Source organism: Arvicanthis niloticus, chromosome 9 (assembly GCF_011762505.2).
Source record: "Arvicanthis niloticus isolate mArvNil1 chromosome 9, mArvNil1.pat.X, whole genome shotgun sequence".
Taxonomy (NCBI): domain Eukaryota; kingdom Metazoa; phylum Chordata; class Mammalia; order Rodentia; family Muridae; genus Arvicanthis; species Arvicanthis niloticus.
This window is the reverse complement of record NC_047666.1, coordinates 53780846-53798945: the sequence shown is the minus strand read 5'-3', so window position 1 is coordinate 53798945 and position 18100 is coordinate 53780846. Positions and strand designations below refer to the sequence as shown.

The 18100-nt window shown below is 48.2% G+C and overlaps 1 protein-coding gene and 1 pseudogene across 8 annotated transcripts in view; both read left to right on the top strand.

Annotated features, from left to right (window-relative positions):
• Positions 1–11150, top strand: part of Tmem40 (transmembrane protein 40) — a 31127-nt gene extending 19977 nt beyond the window's left edge. For 6 of the 8 annotated variants that reach the window (XM_076940317.1, XM_034511860.2, XM_076940314.1 and 3 more), the window contains 9 exons: positions 2093–2167; positions 3848–3901; positions 5226–5261; positions 6706–6738; positions 7055–7102; positions 9020–9091; positions 9184–9258; positions 9753–9815; positions 10622–11150. In XM_076940317.1, the coding sequence (XP_076796432.1) occupies positions 2093–2167; positions 3848–3901; positions 5226–5261; positions 6706–6738; positions 7055–7102; positions 9020–9091; positions 9184–9258; positions 9753–9815; positions 10622–10641 (476 nt within the window). In that variant the 3' untranslated portion in view covers positions 10642–11150. The remainder of the gene's footprint in view (positions 1–2092; positions 2168–3847; positions 3902–5225; positions 5262–6705; positions 6739–7054; positions 7103–9019; positions 9092–9183; positions 9259–9752; positions 9816–10621) is intronic. The other 2 variants (XM_076940315.1, XM_076940318.1) reach the window with 1 other exon arrangement.
• A 2749-nt stretch (positions 11151–13899) lies between these two features.
• Positions 13900–14038, top strand: LOC117715876 (small nucleolar RNA SNORA17; annotated as a pseudogene).
• Positions 14039–18100: the final 4062 nt, after the last annotated feature.

Sequence of the window (18100 nt, the reverse complement as noted above, 5' to 3'; positions counted from 1 at the left end):
AGAGGCTATGTTGCCTGCATTAAGAAGGAAGGCTTGGTAACAAACTTGAGAGTCCCTGAAGGTCTTTCTGGGACTGGGGAGTGTATGGGAGCGGCCTCTCTGCCCGTATAAGAGCTTCAGCACTAGGGGCTAGTTTACATGGTGGGCCTGAGCTTACAACTTTATTTGCTGAAAGCTTCCTAGGCTTAGGCTGAGGCTCTGTTGTTACTTGTTCAGCAGAGCCCTGGGCTACATGCACAGCACAGCACAAACCTGGTATGGTGACACACATCTATAATCCTACCACCCAGGAAGTGGAAGCAGGAGGATCAGAAGTGCATGGTCATCCTTAGCTGGCCTGGGCTACATGAATGAATAACTACTAAATAAAGCCTAGGATGGTGATATACACTTGTATACACTTGTATTGCACTTGGAAGGCAGAGACAGAAAGATGAACAGGCTTTTCCAGACTAGCCTGGGTTATATAGGAAACCCGCCCAAAGCAAGCAAAAATAAAACAAACAAACAAACAAACCATCTAAAACCCAAATTTATGTTATGAATAAATCCTAGGCAAAGCTAAAATAATGTCAGTCACTTGCTGATGGACCTTGTCCCTGGTTGATAGAAGCTGGAGTAAGTTTTATTTATTTATATTTTCTATATTGTTTGGCATTTTGCAGTGAAGATACTTTTTTCTTTCTCACAGATGTATATGTGTAAAACATAGAAAAAAAATGGAAATAGTTGGGCATGGTGACACATACCTGTGATTCCAGCACTCAGGGGCAGACTGTCACAAATCTGAGGCCATTCTGGTGTACATAGTGAGTTCTAGACCAGCCAGGACTACATAGTAGGAGCCTGTCCCAAAAGTAAAAAAGGGGTGGGAATAAAGTTGCTTAAAATCTTATTCATTAAGATAAACATAAATTTGAATGTGCTTCCCACACACATAATAAATATTTTTAAAATTAAGAAAAATTACACAAGAGGATGTGTACGGTTTCTATGAAAAGACCATGCTGTTGTGTGTACGGGACTGGCATGGCTGTGGATTTTGGTATGTGCGGCAAGTCTTAGAGCCTTCTCCCCATGGGTATCGAGGGACACCTTTACCACCAGACAGCTCTTCCTCTGTATCAGGTGACATTACATGAACACTGACTTGGAAGCACAGCTAACTTGATTTCCTGGAATTTTTTAATGAATACACAATTGACCAGGAAGTCCCCAAGCATACCGAGGGAGCTCATCTAGGGCCATCTTGGTAGTCCTGGGAGAAAGCCCTGTAGCCAGAAACTCCTGGCTCTGAATTCTTAGTCCACTGACTAGCCTAAGGTATGCACAACTCAACCATGCTGTACCTCCCTCCAGGCTCCTGCTCCAGGCAGCCTGGGGCAATGAATGATGCAGGCTGTGACCTTCAGGTAGGTGGTTGAACAGACAGACATCACCCAGCCATCATGGTGACTGACTCAAGGCAGGGAAGACAAAGTCAATGAGGGCTTAAGCAACATGAATAGGTTTTTTAAAAAATTAATTTATTTAATGTATATGAGTACACTGTCACTATCTTCAGACACACCAGAAGAGAGCATCTGATCCCATTTCAGATGGTTGTGAGCCACCATGTGGTTGCTGGGAATTGAACTCAGGACCACTGGAAGAGCAGTCAGTGCTCTTAACCACTGAGCCATCTCTCCAACCCCATGACTAGGGTTTCTATAGGACATGTGACATCAACTTAGCTTCACAATCAAAGAGACAAGTTAGAAAGACATTCTAGGCAAGTAGAATACATGGCAGACACCCAGGGTCATATGACATCATGAGGACAGAGATGACACAGCATTGTGCTTGGTGGACACCGTAAGATGGTGTGGCATGAAACGTGATTGCCTTCTTAGGAAAGCCTCTCTAGGCAGCAGCAGAGGTAGGGCTCAGTCACAAAACACAGAGAGGACAGAAAGTTAGAGGCCACTGTCCTAACCCAGCCAGGCAGAGCTCCTTCCCTCATAGAGCAGGGACACTGAGAATGTCCACCAGAGCCATTGTGGTGGTGGTTCCTTCTGACTGAAGCCCTACAGCTTGTGTTTGCTCCTCACAGACAGCAGCGATGAGGACCAGCACTCCAGAGGTCCCAGGAAACACAGAAGGAAGTCCCGCAGGGACAGCTCTCCTGGTAGGCAGCAGGCTTCCCATCTTTTCTTTGTTTCTTACCTCACTGCTGAGCTTCTCAGTGGGGCCCTGTGAAGAGGCGCCTCACAGCGTTGTTCTACAGGATGAAAGGGAAGTAGCCTCCTTCACACCCCACAATAGCCACAGCCACCAGACAGAAGCAGACGCTGGGCTCTGTCCTGGCGATAGTCATGGCTGTTGGGTTTTTGTTTTGAGGCAGGGCTTCACTGGGTGGCTTTGGCCATCCTAGAACTCTCTATGTAGGCCAGGAAAGCATGTGCCATCACACCATGCTTTGTTTTTTTGATGAGCCCGTCTCTAGCTCTGCCGTGATAGGTGCCAAGTCACAGAACTCAACTGGTCTTATATATATTTGTAAAACAGTCATACAGAGGGCTGGAGAGATGGATGGCTCAGTGGTTAAGAACACTGACTGCTCTTCCAAAGCTCCTGAGTTCAATTCCCAGTAACTGCATGGTGGCTCACAATCATCTGTAATGGGACCCCATGCCCTCTTCTGGTGTGTCTGAAGAAAAAACGTGGGTGGGGGCTAGGAATCGAATCTGGGTCCTCTGCAAGAGTAGCCAGTGCCCTTAAGGCTCAAGCCATCTGTCCAGTCCTGGGAAATCACTTTTGCCTAAACAGATAAATAAATTTTGTGAGAATGTCATGGAGAGAATGGGAATTAACAAATGAATGCCTAGTACAGAGCCTGGTATACACGAAATGCTTAATCAGTGCTGCCTATGATGCTGGAGTTGAGCCTGGGCTCTATTTTTAGAGATACAGCTAGGCAGGGGATCTGGGATGTAGCTCAGTGTGTGAAGTCTGTGCTTAGAATGCAGAAGCTCTGTGTTCAAGGTCTAGTACCAAAGATGATGATGATGGTGGTGGTGGTGGTGATGATGATAAATAAATGAATAAAATAAAACAACAACTACAAATAAAAAAGCAAGAATGCAGGTTGTATGAGAGACCTGTAGAATCACTCATATGTAAATTTGGTAGAATCATTTAAAAATTTTTTTTTCTCCACCACCCCACATCCCTGTGCTGGGATCAGACCAGCCCCTCTCACAGGCCAGGCAAGTTCTCTTTCACTAAGCTGTTTCCTGAGCTCTAACTGAACTTTTGGGCCTCAGCTGTCTTGCCTGCATGATAGGTCGGCATGCATTGGTGCCTTCTCCACGCTCCTGCTATGAGAGCCAAATGGAAATATTCAGTATAAATCACCCAGCACGGTGCTGACACACCTTAATAAATGGCAACTACTCTTTTAGATAACAATGTAAAGGTTTATTTATGTGTATGAGTGTTTTTGCCTACCTGTACATGTGTGTGCCATATACATGCCTGTGCCTACAGAGGCCAGAAGATGGTGTAAGGTCATCTGAAACTGGCAGTTGTTTGCTGCCATGTGGGTGCTGGAAACGGAGCCTGGGTCCTCTGGGAGAGTAGCCAGTGCTCTTAGCCTCTGAGCCATCTCTCCAGCCCTCCCACCTCCCATCCCCCACAAGGACTCTTAACTGAGACCCATGTCCTGTCAGATCTGCATAGCAACCTCCAGGGGCACTCAGGGCAAGCGTGAGTCACACTGTTTTGCCTTTTGGAGACTTCAGATGTAGGGAGATGGAGGTGGTCCTGAGACACTGGAGGGACTTAACCAAGATTTGTCTCCACCCAGGTGCCGACCATGGGGAACTGGAGGTGCTGAAGGATGAGCTTCAGGTCTATGAAGGTAACTGCTTGTCTCCTGACCTTGGAGAAGGGAACCGTAACCAGTGGCACACAGGGGTAGAGTCTCATGATCTGAAGGCTCCCAGGCAGATACAGATGAGATAGTAAGGCTGCAGCCATTCAGGTAGAACTTGGTCCCCTCTACCATGATTGCAATGGATCAAGGGCTGTCAGCCTTCCCCGCTGACTGAAACCCTGGCTTTCAGCATGCTCTTCACTGGTCACCCAACACAGCTGGCACTCAGTTTTTGCTAGCAGAAAGATGAGCTGTGATCCATTCCACTATCTTGAAACCCTGCACTGTTCAAGAAAGGCTTGGATCCCCCGTCCGCATTTAGGAACTGTTTCCAAGAGCCCTGTATGATGGTGAAGAGGCATAGAGAACACGGAGACGGAGTGTACATGACAGAGTACTTCGGTCAGTAGCACTTCAACAAAGAAGGAGAGTCCACAGGTTGGCCTGGTTCATCAGAGAGCTTGGCAGACACACACTATCCAGTGAGAGTCAGGACCCCCAGGGTCCACTCACTCCCCTAACTCTGAGTAGTGACCCAAGAGCAAGAACACAGGCACACTCAGAGAAAGAAGACCATACAGCACACGTGTCTGCCTCTGGGCGGTGGCATTGTGGGTGATCTTTATATTGTTTTATTTGCTGATGTGAATTTATTTATTAATTTATTTTAGCACTAGAGATTGAACTTGAGGCTGGTTTCTTTGCTGTTATTTCATTCTGTTTTGTTTTTAATATTGTTGGTTTTAATCGTTTTAAAGATTTAGTTTATGTGTATGAGTGTTTTGCCTACATGTATGCCTGTATACCACGTGCATGCCTGTAAAGAAGGGGACTCGGCTTTCCTAGACTTAGAGTTACAAACAGATGTGAGCTGGCATGAGGACGGGGACTGAACCCAGGTCCTCTGAAAGAGGAACAAGAAAGAGGAGCTGTTTCTCCTGCCCCGGATTTTATATGCATGTGTCTGCACGTGGGTTTATGCATTAGTGCAGTGCCAGAAAAGGCCAGAAGAGGGCATCAGATTTCCCCCAAAGCTGGAACTATGGGCGCTTGAGAGCATCTAGTACTACTCAGCCGTCTCTCCAGCTCAATTTATTTTGTTTTAAATAAAAAGTACTAGCTTCCCATGGCTTGTGGTGGGGATTGACTTTCCAGTAGATGGAGCAGGAACCATCCAGCCTGCTCCAGTCCCTGCCCAGCCTACACCCGATCAGTGAAAGTCTCCAGGTAGGCCTTACCTTCCTCCCTAACACCCCTTCTCAGAAGGGCACCAGTCATGTGTGTGCTCACTGATTCTCCTTCTGTGCAGGCGCTGCTGGGGAAATGGTGCTTGCTGGGGAGTCAGGTGAGTACCCAGGAAGGGGAGGGAGTCAAGGCTTCTGGAGCTCAGTGGGGTCTGGGCATTGTCCTGGTGGGGCACTGTCAGTGGCATTGTCTTGGTGGAGCACTGTCAGTGGGCATTGTCCTGGTAGAGCACTCTCGGTAGGCATTGACTTGGTGGAGCACTGTCAGCGGGCACTGTTCTGGTGGAGCACTGTCAGTGGGCATTGTTCTGGTGGAGCACTGTCAGTGGGCATTGTCCTGGTGGAGCACTGCCAGTGGGCATTATCCTGGTGGAGCACTGTCAGTGGGCATTGTCCTGGTGGAGCACTGCCAGTGGGCATTGTCCTGGTGGAGCACTTTCAGTGGCATTGTCCTGGTGGAGCACTGTCAGTGGGCATTGTCCTGATAGAGCACTCTCAGTAGGCATTGACTTGGTGGAGCACTGTCAGTGGGCATTGTCCTGGTGGAGCACTGTCAGTGGCATTGTCCTGGTGGAGGACTGTCAGTGGGCATTGTCCTGATAGAGCACTCTCAGTAGGCATTGACTTGGTGGAGCACTGCCAGTGGGCATTGTCCTGGTGGAGCACTTTAAGTGGCATTGTTCTGGTGGAGCACTGTCAGTGGCATTGTCCTGGTGGAGCACTGTCAGTGGGCATTGTCCTGGTGGAGCACTTTCAGTGGCATTGTCCTGGTGGAGCACTGCCAGTGGGCATTGTCCTGGTGGAGCACTGCCAGTGGGCATTGTCCTGGTGGAGCACTTTCAGTGCCATTGTCCTGGTGGAGCACTGTCAGTGGCATTGTCCTGGTGGAGCACTGTCAGTGGGCATTGTCCTGGTGGAGCACCGTCAGTGGCATTGTCCTGGTAGAGCATTGTCAGTGGCATTGTCCTGGTGGAGCACTTTCAGTGGCATTGTCCTGGTGGAGCACTGTTAGTGGGCATTGTCCTGGTGGAGCACTGTCAGTGGGCATTGACCTGGTGGAACATTCTCAGGGTCACAGCCATGAGATGTGGCAACTCCAGGCCCATTTAGGGACCTGACTGCACGAGCAGACAGGAGAGTGGTTGTGGGACATGGAAATGGAGGTCCAGGCAAGAGGAAGCAGATATCAACCAGCTAGGAAAGGCCCCTTGGGTCCCATGGCTGGAACATTACCTAGAGAAGTGGCTCTCAACCTGTGGGTCTCAATGTCTTTGGGGTCACATATCAGATATCCTATATATCAGATATTTACATGATGGTTCATAGCAATAGCAAAATTACAGTTATGAAGTAGCAATAAAATAATTTTATGGCTGGGGGTCATCACAACACGAGGAACAATATTAAAGGGTCGCAGCATTCAGAAGGCTGAGAGCCACTGTCTTAGAGCCTCTTCTTAGTCACGTCTGGCCTCTCCCCAGTGTGAAAGTACCTGGCAAGGAGCCTTGGCCGACCTGGCACTAACACTGAGTTTCTCATTTCCAGGACTCCGAAGGAGAGGTTCCGGCTCAGCGGGGGGTAAATATATAAGCTCCAAGGACAGCAGGCATCTGTCTGAACTCCAGGGGCCAGAGGGGACCACCAATGACCTGAGACCAGTTCTGGCAGGGATGTCAACACATATATGATTCCGAGAGAAATCTCCATCATAAGAGAGATGGAAGGAAGAACAGGGCTATGCCTGTGGAGGGATGAGGAAATCAGGGCAGGTCCCGGGGACCCTGTTGCTCTTGCTGTGAGCACCCTCTGACCCACAGACAAACATCCAGTGATCAAGTCTGTAAGTGGGGAGTGTCAATCTCCAAAACACATCTTTCTGTCTTTCATTCTTAAGGAGAAGTGGAGGCCTCTCAGTTAAGAAGACTGAACATAAAGAAGGACGGTAAGTGTTCAAGAGCTGTCCTCACCTGGGGGAGGGGGTCATGATTTCTAAAGATGCAAGATGACTGATGGCTGGAATGATAGTAACCCTGGCCCCCTCTGGCAGGTATCCCACAGTCAGCAGAGTCCTCAGCTCTAGTCACCTTGGTGGGGGGACAAGCAGGGATGTCTATCTTTCCATGTAGGAAGCAAAGCCTAGGGTTGGGGGCCTTAGAGCTGCTGAAGGGCATGGCCCGGGTTTGGCATGGCCCGGGTTTGGCATGGCCCGGGTTTGACATGGCCCGGGTTTGGCATGGCCCGGGTTTGGCATGGCCCGGGTTTGACATGGCCCGGGTTTGGCATGGCCCGGGTTTGACATGGCCCGGGTTTGACATGGCCCAGGTTTGACATGGCTCGGGTCTGGCGCCCGATCATTGCTCCTTTTGACGTATGTAAAAGCACAGGGAGATGAATGCTTCTCAAGCCCTGTGGCAGGACATAGTTAGGACATGGGATTTATGAAGTTCCTCTGGAGAAGTGATGAGAGCTTCTAGGGCTTCCTCTGCCCCAAGCCTGGACTCCAGGAGGACTTCCAGGAAGACTGAGAGGGTAGGAAAGAGAGACCTTGGGGTTTTGTTCATTTATTTATTTAGTTTTTCAAGACATCACTTCTCTGTGTAGCTCTGGCTCTCATGGAACTAGCTCTGTAGACCAGGCTACCCTCAAACTTAAGGTCCTTTTCCCTCAGCATTCCCAGTACTAACATTGCAGGAGTGCACTCCACACTTCCCTTAAACTCTCTTTTGTCTTCCCCCTGACTGAGAAAGAAGGGAGATCTTGCTGTCGATGCTGGTGACATCCCTTGTAAGAAGCACTTGGAGATCCAGCCTTTCAAGCTTGTTAGCCTCAGGACTTCCCACTTGGCACCTTTGCATGTTTTAATGTTCATGCAACAAATTAACTCCTGAGCACCCCTGCAGGGTTGCTCTGGCTGCTCAGTCTCCTTGAGGGGGAGCTGATTGGGATTCCCCTTCTCTAAGACACAGAGCTGGGTAGGAGGAAACCGATAAATACAGAAAGAAAACCCAAGCGGAGTGATTGCACACTTTCCAAAAATAAAGAGGAGAGATAAGGCTGGGAAGGGGGCTCCTGGATGCTATTTAACACTGGCTGGTCAGAAGCAGGAGCACTGTCATTTATAAAATAAGAAGAGGCTGGACCAATGCTTTAGTCGTTAAGTGTGCTTCTCCTTCATCAGAGGACTGGAGTTTGGATCACAGCACCTATATCCGGCCCCCCACAAATGCCTGTAACTCCAGCTCCAAGGGATCTAATGTTCCCTTCAGGCTTCTGTGGGTACTTACTTGATGTACACACACACACACACACACACACACACACACCACACACATGCCCCACAAAAATAAAAATAGAGTAGTTGGGATTAGTGGTACACACCTTTGATCCCAGCACTATGCTGGTAGAGACAGTTAGATCACCGCCAAGGTTATATAGTAAAACCCTGTCTCGAATAAATAAATAAATAAATAAATACTGGGTATAGTAGCACATGCTTTTAACCCCAGTACTCTGGAGTCAAGTCACCCAGGGCTACATAGTAACACACACACACACACACACACACACACACACACACACACACGAAACCAGGCATGCCAGGCATGATTTTGTGGCACATACCTGTAGCTCTAGTGCTCTGAAGGTTGAGAAGAATCCTAATTTGAAGGTCACCCTGGGCTGCATAGAGACCCTGCCTGGAAAAACATAGCAAAAAAATTAAAAGGAGAGGGTTGTGGTGATGGCCTCAGTTAGAGAGGGGAGGAGATGAGGGATGGAGGGAGAAGGAGGGAGGGAGGGAGAGAGGGAGGGAGGGAAACAGAAAGAGAGGAAGAGAACCACCTGTCATCCTTTTTTGCAGATGAGTTTTTCCATTTCGTCCTTCTCTGCTTTGCCATTGGAGCCTTGCTGGTGTGTTACCACTACTATTCAGGTGAGGCCTGCTGGGGACCTGGGGAGGGGCTGTGAGGGAGTCAACCTACAACCCTACAATGGCTGATTGTTGTCTCCTGGCTGCTGCTGCAGACTGGTTCATGTCCCTCGGGGTTGGCCTGCTTACCTTCGCCTCTCTGGAGACCATCGGCATCTACTTTGGGCTGGGTAAGTCAAAAAGCTACACAGCCCCACAGGCTCCTGGAAGGGTGGCAGCTGGACTGGCCGTCACACTCTAGATTGGCTGAGAGTCGCATTCTAAACTTTTTTTTATCTTTAAGTAAATTCCTTATGTTTGTAGTTTCTTCCTGACCACATGTGAAGTCAATGAGAGGTCATTGGCAAAACCTTGTGGAAAAAAGGGGTTAGTTCCACAAAAACAGTTTAAAGTGGCAAACACGCATAGCTCCTTGGATACTGAAAACAAGTGAGTAGAGCCAGGCATCGAGGTCGCCGGGTTTCCTGCCCCTGTTATTTACTGCCTGTGACTCGTTTTCCGTGTAATAACCGCAGCACTGGTATTGACGTTAGCCTAAAATTGCATGTTGGGGCTCTGTTTGCGTGGGGTGTGCTTTGGTTCTGGGGCAGCGGGAAGTGAGCCTGACCCTGGGGCCCTTAAGGGGCCACCTTCCTTACCAACATTTCCGCTTGTTTCTGTGCAGTGTACCGGATCCACAGTGTACTTCAGGGCTTCATTCCCCTCCTTCAGAAGTTCAGGCTGCCAGGTAATGGTGCAGCTCATGTCCCCACCCAAAACCCTCTCCCGATTGAGGCTTTCTTCTTGGAAAAAGATCGGGCATCTACGGAAAGTCCAGGAGTCAGGAGGCTAGGGTTCAAGTTCTGCCTCTGTTCCGTGAGACACCCAGATAGCCTTTTTCTGTTCTGAGAATGGAACCCGAGACCAGCAGCATGCTAGGCAAGCCACAATCCAGCCGTCTGTGGCCTCTTTGAGCCTCAGGTATCTTAGCTGGAAAACTAGTGTATTTCTTACTGCACAGACAGTTCATCAAGTGAGGTAGCATGCAGAGGGGTGTCAGCATTGAAGAAAAGCAAGGAACGCTATACGCCCCAAATGCTACCTCCTCTCTGCCTGTATTAAGTAACTTTGTAGTTGCCTTTGAGATAGCCTGGGGCTAAAGTAGAGTCTATGAATGTGTGTGTGTGTGTGTGTGTGTGTGTGTGTGTGTGTGTGTGTATCTGTGTGTTGCTAGTATGGAACCCAAGGCTTCACACAGGCTAAGAAACTGCTCTACTGCAGAGCCATACCGAGACATTGTCTTTGACCAGCAGCCCAGTGACTTTGTAGTTGATGGCATTGTACCTCAGAGCCTAGAAACCAGGGTTGGTGTGCTATTGTGTCAGAGATGGGAGGAGTAATGTCTCCACAACTGTGAACCATGGGGACCCACAGTGCCTTCAGGAAGAGTCATCTGAGGCCATCCCTGTGATATTTGGGCATTTGACGTGGTGGTTGGAGCAAGACTTGGCTGCCAGCAGAATCCTATGTCATTCTTCTGGGTTTGCCTTCCAGGGTTCAGGAGAACCAACTGAAATCACTGCCTGGCGGCAGCTGTGCCAATCCCCAATGTGACCACTGTAACCACTGCCATGCCTGAGCCCAGGAGACAGAACGACATGCTGGAAGACACCAGAAGGCCACACAATAAAGAGCTCTCTCCTCCCATGTGATCTGAGTGTTGGCACCAGTGGGCAGGCTCTTGCTCTGCAGATTAGCATGCAGTCTCCATGGGGAAGAGAGGAGGGACAGTATCTGGGTCAGCAAGAAGGAGCTGGGATACCATTGCTCTTAGGGGCAGCATGAGTCCTAGGCCCTGCAGGCTTGGGTCTCTCTAGTGTCCTCAGGCCATGCCCATGAGCTCACAGTTCCTACAGAGCCATTTTGGGACAGCCATCCTGAGGCAGAGAGCTACCAGGCTTGGTCCCCAGGGAAACCTGTTGCAGGTAAGACACTGGGAACCAAAGCTGTGAACCCATCACCCAGTGACCAACCCTGTTGCTCTTGGACTCCTAAAACCCAAATAAATATTCTGTTCCCTAAAGAGTCGACTAAATATTTCTTTAAGTTTCTTTCTTTCTCCCCCACCCCTGCCTTCCTTCCTTCCTTTCTCTCTCTCTCTCTCTCTCTCTCTCTCTCTCTCTCTCTCTCTCTTTCCTTTTTAAGGATTTTTTTTTTAAAATACAGGCTCTCATATAACCCATGTTGGCCTCAAAGTCTCTATGTAGCCAAGACTAATGTTGAATTCCTCATCCTCCTGCCTCCACCTCCTGAATGCTGGAATCATAGGTGTGTGCTTCTGTACTTGGTGCTTTGAACCTTGTGCCTTGTGCCTGGTAGGTGAACAAGTTACTTGCTGAGCTGTCCTTAGCATTCGTTTGGATCTCTGAGCATAAGAACATATGTGGGGACTCCTTTGAATCCATTTAGATGGAGTTAGCACTTATCCAATTGCACGGAGTACAAACAAGAATGTACGGATAGAGGCCTGAAGAAAATTCAGATTGCTTTTGCATAGGCGAGGATGGAAAGAAGAGGGTAGCAAACATTCTTGTAAAAATAAGTGTGTGTGTGTGTGTGTGTGTGTGTGTGTGTGTGTGTGTGTGTGTTTCTGTGTATGTACACTAGAGGCCTGGTTTAGTTAGAGCACTGCCTCGAGTTTACAAAGCTCTGGAGTTCTCCTAAGCACCACACAAGCTGAGCATGTTTTTGCGTGCTGGTAATGCTAGCACCCAGGAGGCTGAGGTGGGAAAGTCATTAGCTTGAGGCTAACCTGAGATATATAGCAAGATCCTATTTCAAAGCACCAAAACTACTAAAATGATAAAGTAAAACAAAGAAACAAACTTTAGAGTCTGAAGAGATAGCTTAGTTGGTAAAGTGTTTGCCAGGCAACCATGAGGACCCAGATTTGATTCCAGCACCCACATAAAAATCGAGGTGTGGCATGAAGTACCAGCCCTCAGGGATGGGGCAAGAAACAGGTGCTTACTGTCCAGCTAGGTAACCAGCCAGCCCAGAGTCTTAGTAAGAGACTCTGTCTCTAAAGTAAAGTGATTGACTTCAGACTGCCATGCATAATTGTGCACACACATGAACATACTCACAAGTCCATACAAAACCCAGAAACTTTTAAAATTTAAGAAGGAAAAAAATTTGAAGGACCAGGTATGACAGAAACCTTTAATTCCAGCACTTAGGAGACAGAGGCAGGCATCATAGTTCTGTTAGTTTTAGGCCTGCAGGGCTATAGAGTGAGACCTTATCTCAATGAAGTAAAACAAAATGTTTTATTTTAATTTTTTAGATCTATTTATTTATTTATTGTATGTGAGTACGTTGTGGCTACCTTCAGACACACCAGATCATTACAAATCTCATTACAGATGGTTGTGAGCCACCATGTGGTTGCTGGGAATTGAACTCAGCACCTCTGGAAGAGCAGTCAGTGCTCTTAACTGCTGAGCCATCTCTCCAGCCCTGAAACAAAATGTTTTAAGGGGCTAAAAGTACAGGTCAGTGATTGAATGTTTGCCTGGTATACAAGAGATCCTGGTTTTGAATGCCCAGCACTCAAAACAAAGAGATTAAAAAAGTAACATCTATATTTTACCTTGTATTTTTTTTCAGTCTCAAATTATTAGTGGCCATAAAAGTGGGACATGGCCTGCAGGTTGAGGCCCCCTAGGCATGGGGCTGTCACAGTGTAAAGCTGGATCTGGGAGTGGAAGGAGGCACAGAATGGGAGAGCCAGAATAAGATCAAGGAAACAGTGATTTCTGTCCTTGACAGCCTGGACACCTCTGAGGGAGACAAGTTCAACCCTTTCTGCCCCCAGGTCTCTCACCTCTGCCAAGGATCTGTGTGGTGTACTCCTTCCCAGCCCAGCCCAGCATTGACCTTGATGGTTCTCAGCTCCTGTGTACCACCGGAGCTTGGGCTCTGGTTACATCTCAGGCTGTGGATTCCAAGAGCTCCAGTCCAAAGTGGGGTCTAAAAATAAAACATGGAATCCTGAGCTGGGTAGACAGGACTGAAAATGAAGGGGCTTTAGTCCTTGGCCATCCTGAACCCTGGTCATCAAACTTCTGCTGTCATCTGTACACAGGCCAAAGGGGTACTGGGTGTGCTCTGAGACCACGCAAGTCAGCTGGCACTGGGAGAAAGGTCAAGTCCAGGAGAACAGTGGCAGCTGTTTGTCCCAGTTTCCAGAAAGGGACCCAGTTCTGATGTTGCTGTTCTCCAAGGCTGGATGTTGAATGCTTGGTCCCCTTGGTGGTACTACTGGGAAGTGGTGAAATCTTGAGACAATGGAGCCTACAAAGACTACCAGTGGGTAGAGGATGGCATACCAAGATGACTTTATTAAGATCTCTCTAGCCAGCCTCTTCAGGCTGTGTGAACAAGACCCTGGACCTGTAGACAGACCTCCAAGATCAGGATCAGAATTGACCAAGGCCAAGTATGACCTTGGTCACACTGGCATGAGAGGGATCCTGAGGCAGACCCACACGCCTGGAGACACAGACACCTCTGACACTCACCTTTAGCTCACAGACTCCCTAATATGGCAGATGGACATGCCCACCTTAGGTGGCAAGCAAAGACCTCTCCCACCTACTCTCCTCCCCCAACTCTCCCCTCCTGAAGACTTCCGTGATAGCCTTCCAACTTCCACCCCTTTCCTTAAATCCTCTCACACCCAGACTCTCTCATAAAAAGTCTCTGAACATTTGATCTTGCCTCGGCATTGGCTTCTAGAAGGATCCAGACTACCAGAGTAAGCTCTTTTCCCTTTTTCTACTGGTTACGACACAGTAAGGTGTGGCGGCTGTGTCACACGCATGTTGTCAGTAGGTGGCAGAGAGGAGAAAAGCTATGTCTATGCCCAGTGTTCTGACCTATGAATATCGGAATGTCTGAAAAGACTGAGCCTGAGACAGCTACCAGTCTGGTGCCAGCCAGGCCCAGATGGGCTCCCAGAACAGGGAGCAAGCCAGAAACTAGAAGAACCCTGCTGGACTGTGGGCCCTAGACAGACAGTTCTCAAAAGGGGCAAGCAGAGCAAGGAGTGAGATTGAAACGACTACCAGACCAGTGCCAGAGGGGCCAGTCAGGGAGTTAGCCTGAGATACCACACAGGCCTGGGTTTGGGCAGACCATGCTCAAGAGGACCCCTTGCCCAGCACCGTAATGCACATAGCAGTCCCGAGATGACCCCAGATACTCAGAGACACTGGGTACCACTGTCTCTGGAGCAAGAGGAGCAAGTAAGTGTGGAGAAATGGAGGAGACAGATAAGTAGAAGGATGTGGGCACACCGACATGAGACAGAACTGGAGACTCAAGGATACTGAGGAAAAGCCTGATGTGAGTAGCTGCTGATGCCACCTGGGACCATAGTGGCGCCCTAGCCTGTACAGCCACCAGGGACCATGTCTGGGTCCGCTGACCTGCAGCAACAGGGGTCTGTAATCATCAAAGGTCATGAGGATGTCCCTGGTCTAGGCTGCCACTAGGGACATGTTGTTGTCTGAGAGCTGTGTAGAACTGGCCCTACCCCTCACTTGGGCATTGTGGAAGCACTGGCCCTGGGGATATGAGAGCAGGAGAGCTGACCCTACCTCTAGCTAGCTGCAGTACTTGGAAGAGTGGGCTCCACACATTGCAGGAGTTTTGGGTAAGCTAGCCCAATGTGAGCGTGGAATAGCTGGCCCTACCACTCCTCTCCCATGTCCTGATGTGGATGAGGGAGAGATACCCTTCTCCCTCCTTGTCCTTCACCATCTTCAGCAGGCAGAAGACCTAGCCCTGGGGCCATGAGAGCTGGAGAGCAGTCCTTGGCCCTCAGCAGTTGCAGCACTCAAGAGAGGTGACCCTGGTGGCAGGGGCAGGGATGAGGCAGCCCTGAGGGTATGAGGGCAGGAGAGCCGACAGGTTGCTCAGATCTCACCCAGGCCCAGATCCAGGGCTTTGAATCAGCTCCTCCCCCAACATCTACCCCACTGGTGAACTGCTGGGGTGCACGAAGGAACTGATCTTACAGAATCTCCATGACACAGGGCAACAACGGTATATCCAAGAGGAATTCCAGTGAGGCTCCAGCATTGCTGGAGTAGCAGAAGCCAGAGGCCTCATACCAGACCAGTGAATCATTGCAATGAACATTTGCAGTCAGTGTGGACAGAAGGGTTTACTGTGGGACACATGGTGACACACTTCAACTTCCACAACCAGGAGACTTGTCTTTTTCTCTGTTGGTGGGGAGGTTGCAAGAATGGAAAGTGGGTACGAGGGGAGGGGGAGATGAGTGGGATTGGGGTGCATAATGCGAAACCCACAAAGAACTAATAAAAAGTTAAAGAATGAAAGGAAGGAAGAAAGAGAGAAAGTTTTTTTTTAAAGACAGGGTTTCTCTGGTACGTAGCTCAGCTATTCTATAACTCAATATAGACCATGCTGCTCTTGAACTCAAGAGATCCACCTGCCTCTGCCTCCTGAGTGCTCCAATTCACGATGTGCACCATCACCACACCCAGTGTGCTGGCTGGTCTTATGTCTTGTTTTGTTCGAGACAGGGTTTCTCTGTGTAGTCCTTGCCATCCTGAAACTCTTTCTGTAAACCAGGCTGGCCTCAAACCCAGGAGATTAGCCTGCCTCTGTCTCTTGAGTGCTGAGATTAAAGGTGTGCGCCACCACCACCCGGTTAGTATTAAGTCGGCTTAACATAAGCTAGAGTTTTCTGAAAGGAGGGAACCTCAGTTGGTAAAATGCCCCCTTAATATCCAGCTGCAGGACATTTTCTTAATTAGAGGTTCCAGCCCACTGTGGGTGGTGCTATTCCTGGACTAGTCATCCTGGGTTCTATAAGGACGCTGAGTAAGCCATAAGGAGCAAGCCAGTAAGCAGCATCCTTCCATGGCTTCTGCATCAGCTCCTGCCTCCAAGATCATGTCCTGTCTGAGTTCCTGTCCTGACTTCCTTCAATGATGATCAGTGACGTGGAAGTCTAAGCTGAATAAACCCTTCCTCCCCACCTTGCTTTTTGATTATGGTAGTCTGTCATGGGATTAGAAATCCTAACATACCCAGCAAATAAAAAATTTAAAACTAAATAAAGTTGGCATGGCAGTGTGGGCCTGTGATTTCTGGGAAGGCAGGGGCAGGCAGATCTCTGTGAGTGCCAGGGGTATACAGAGAGACCCTGTCAGAAACAAACTGAAAAAGAAGAAAGCAAGAAAGGAGGATGCCCTGCCTCTAGCCCCCACATGTAGCACACACAGGCACCACCACACAAGCACACATGTATAAACCAAGCCAACCAAACACCAACCAAACAAAACCCCACAAAGAAGAACACTAAGAATTAATAAGCACCTTTTTTGAAACTAGGTCTCACTGTGTGAACCAGGCTGCCCTCTAACTCACAGATCTGCCTCTGCTTCCAGAGTGTGGGACTACCACACTTGGCAAATTAATTTGTATGCACTTAATGTTCCTTGATTTATTTTTTGTTGTTTTTGTTTGTTCATTTTTTTTTTGGTTTTTTTTTTTTTTTTTTTTTTTTTTTGTGAGTGTGCAATTTGCCTTTTCTTTTCAGAGCTGGTGACTGAATCCAGGTCCTTGTACTTGCTAAGCAATTTCTCTGTCACTGGACTAAACTTTCAACTCTTGATAGACATTTCAGTTCAGATGAAGTCATGCAACTGATAAATGTGTGAAGGCATGCTGTGGTGCTTTGAATAGGTTTGGCCCCTATAGACAGATTCATGTGTTTGAATGCTTGGTCATAGTGAGTGGCACATCAGGGGGTGTGGCCTTGTTGGAGGAAGTATGTCACTGTGGGGGGTGGGGTTTTGAGGTTATGTATGGTCAAGCTCCACCCAGTGTGGAAGGCAAGTCTTTTTACTGTCTTCAGGTCAAGATGTAGTTCTCTCGGCTCCTCTCCCACATCTGCCTGTACACTGCCATGCTTCCTACTATGATGATCATAGACTAAACCTCTGAAACCGTAAGCTGGCCCCAATTGCCTTGGTCATGGTGTCTCTTCACAACAATAAAACTCTAAGACACATACTTCTTCTTCCTCTTCTTTTTTTAAAGATCTATTTATTTATTTTATGTATATGAGTACACCATAGCTGTCTTCAGACACACCAGGAAAGGGCATCAGATCCCATTACAGATGGTTGTGAGCCACCATGTGATTGCTGGGAATTGAACTCAGGACCTCTGGAAGAGCAGTCAGTGCTCTTAGCCGCTGAGCCATCTCTCCAGCACAAGACACATACTTAATATATACAACATTATACGGAATCATTAAAATGACCATGGGCTACCCACCCTCAAGACAGGTGACAATTACTATCTGGTGATACAAAATGTTTCTAATAGGGCAGTGGGAATGAGTATTCTGCTCGACAGGAACGTCCAGGCAATTGTTCAGCCATTTTGGAAAACTCTCTGACATTATCTAGTACAGTCAGAGATACAGTGTCACATAGGTATCCGAGAGAGAGGTGCGGCTTCATGCAGCACAGCTTCCAATTAGAACACTTGAAGCAGTGCTATGCAAGACAACCCCAATCTGAAAGGAGACCAAATGTCCATGAGCGGAACGAAGGAGAAATTATCGTATAGTCATATACTGAAATATTATGCAGCAATGCAAATAAATTATTAGGACTAGTGAGATGACTTAGCAGGTAAGAAAGCTTAGCTTTCAGGCCTAGCAAACTGGATCCCATCCCCAGGAACCCCATGGTGGAAGGAGAGAACCAACTCCATAGCACAGTCCTCTGACCTCTGGGTCTATGCTGTGGCATATACAACTGAACCACCATACACTCACACACTAATAATTAACTTTAAAAGAAAACGAGAAAATGCATTTTCACGCAATAGCATTGGTGAGCCTCACAAACATGATTGGATAGATCATTTTAATTTTTTAAAATTATGCATATGTGTCTGCATGTGAGTATGTATTCATGA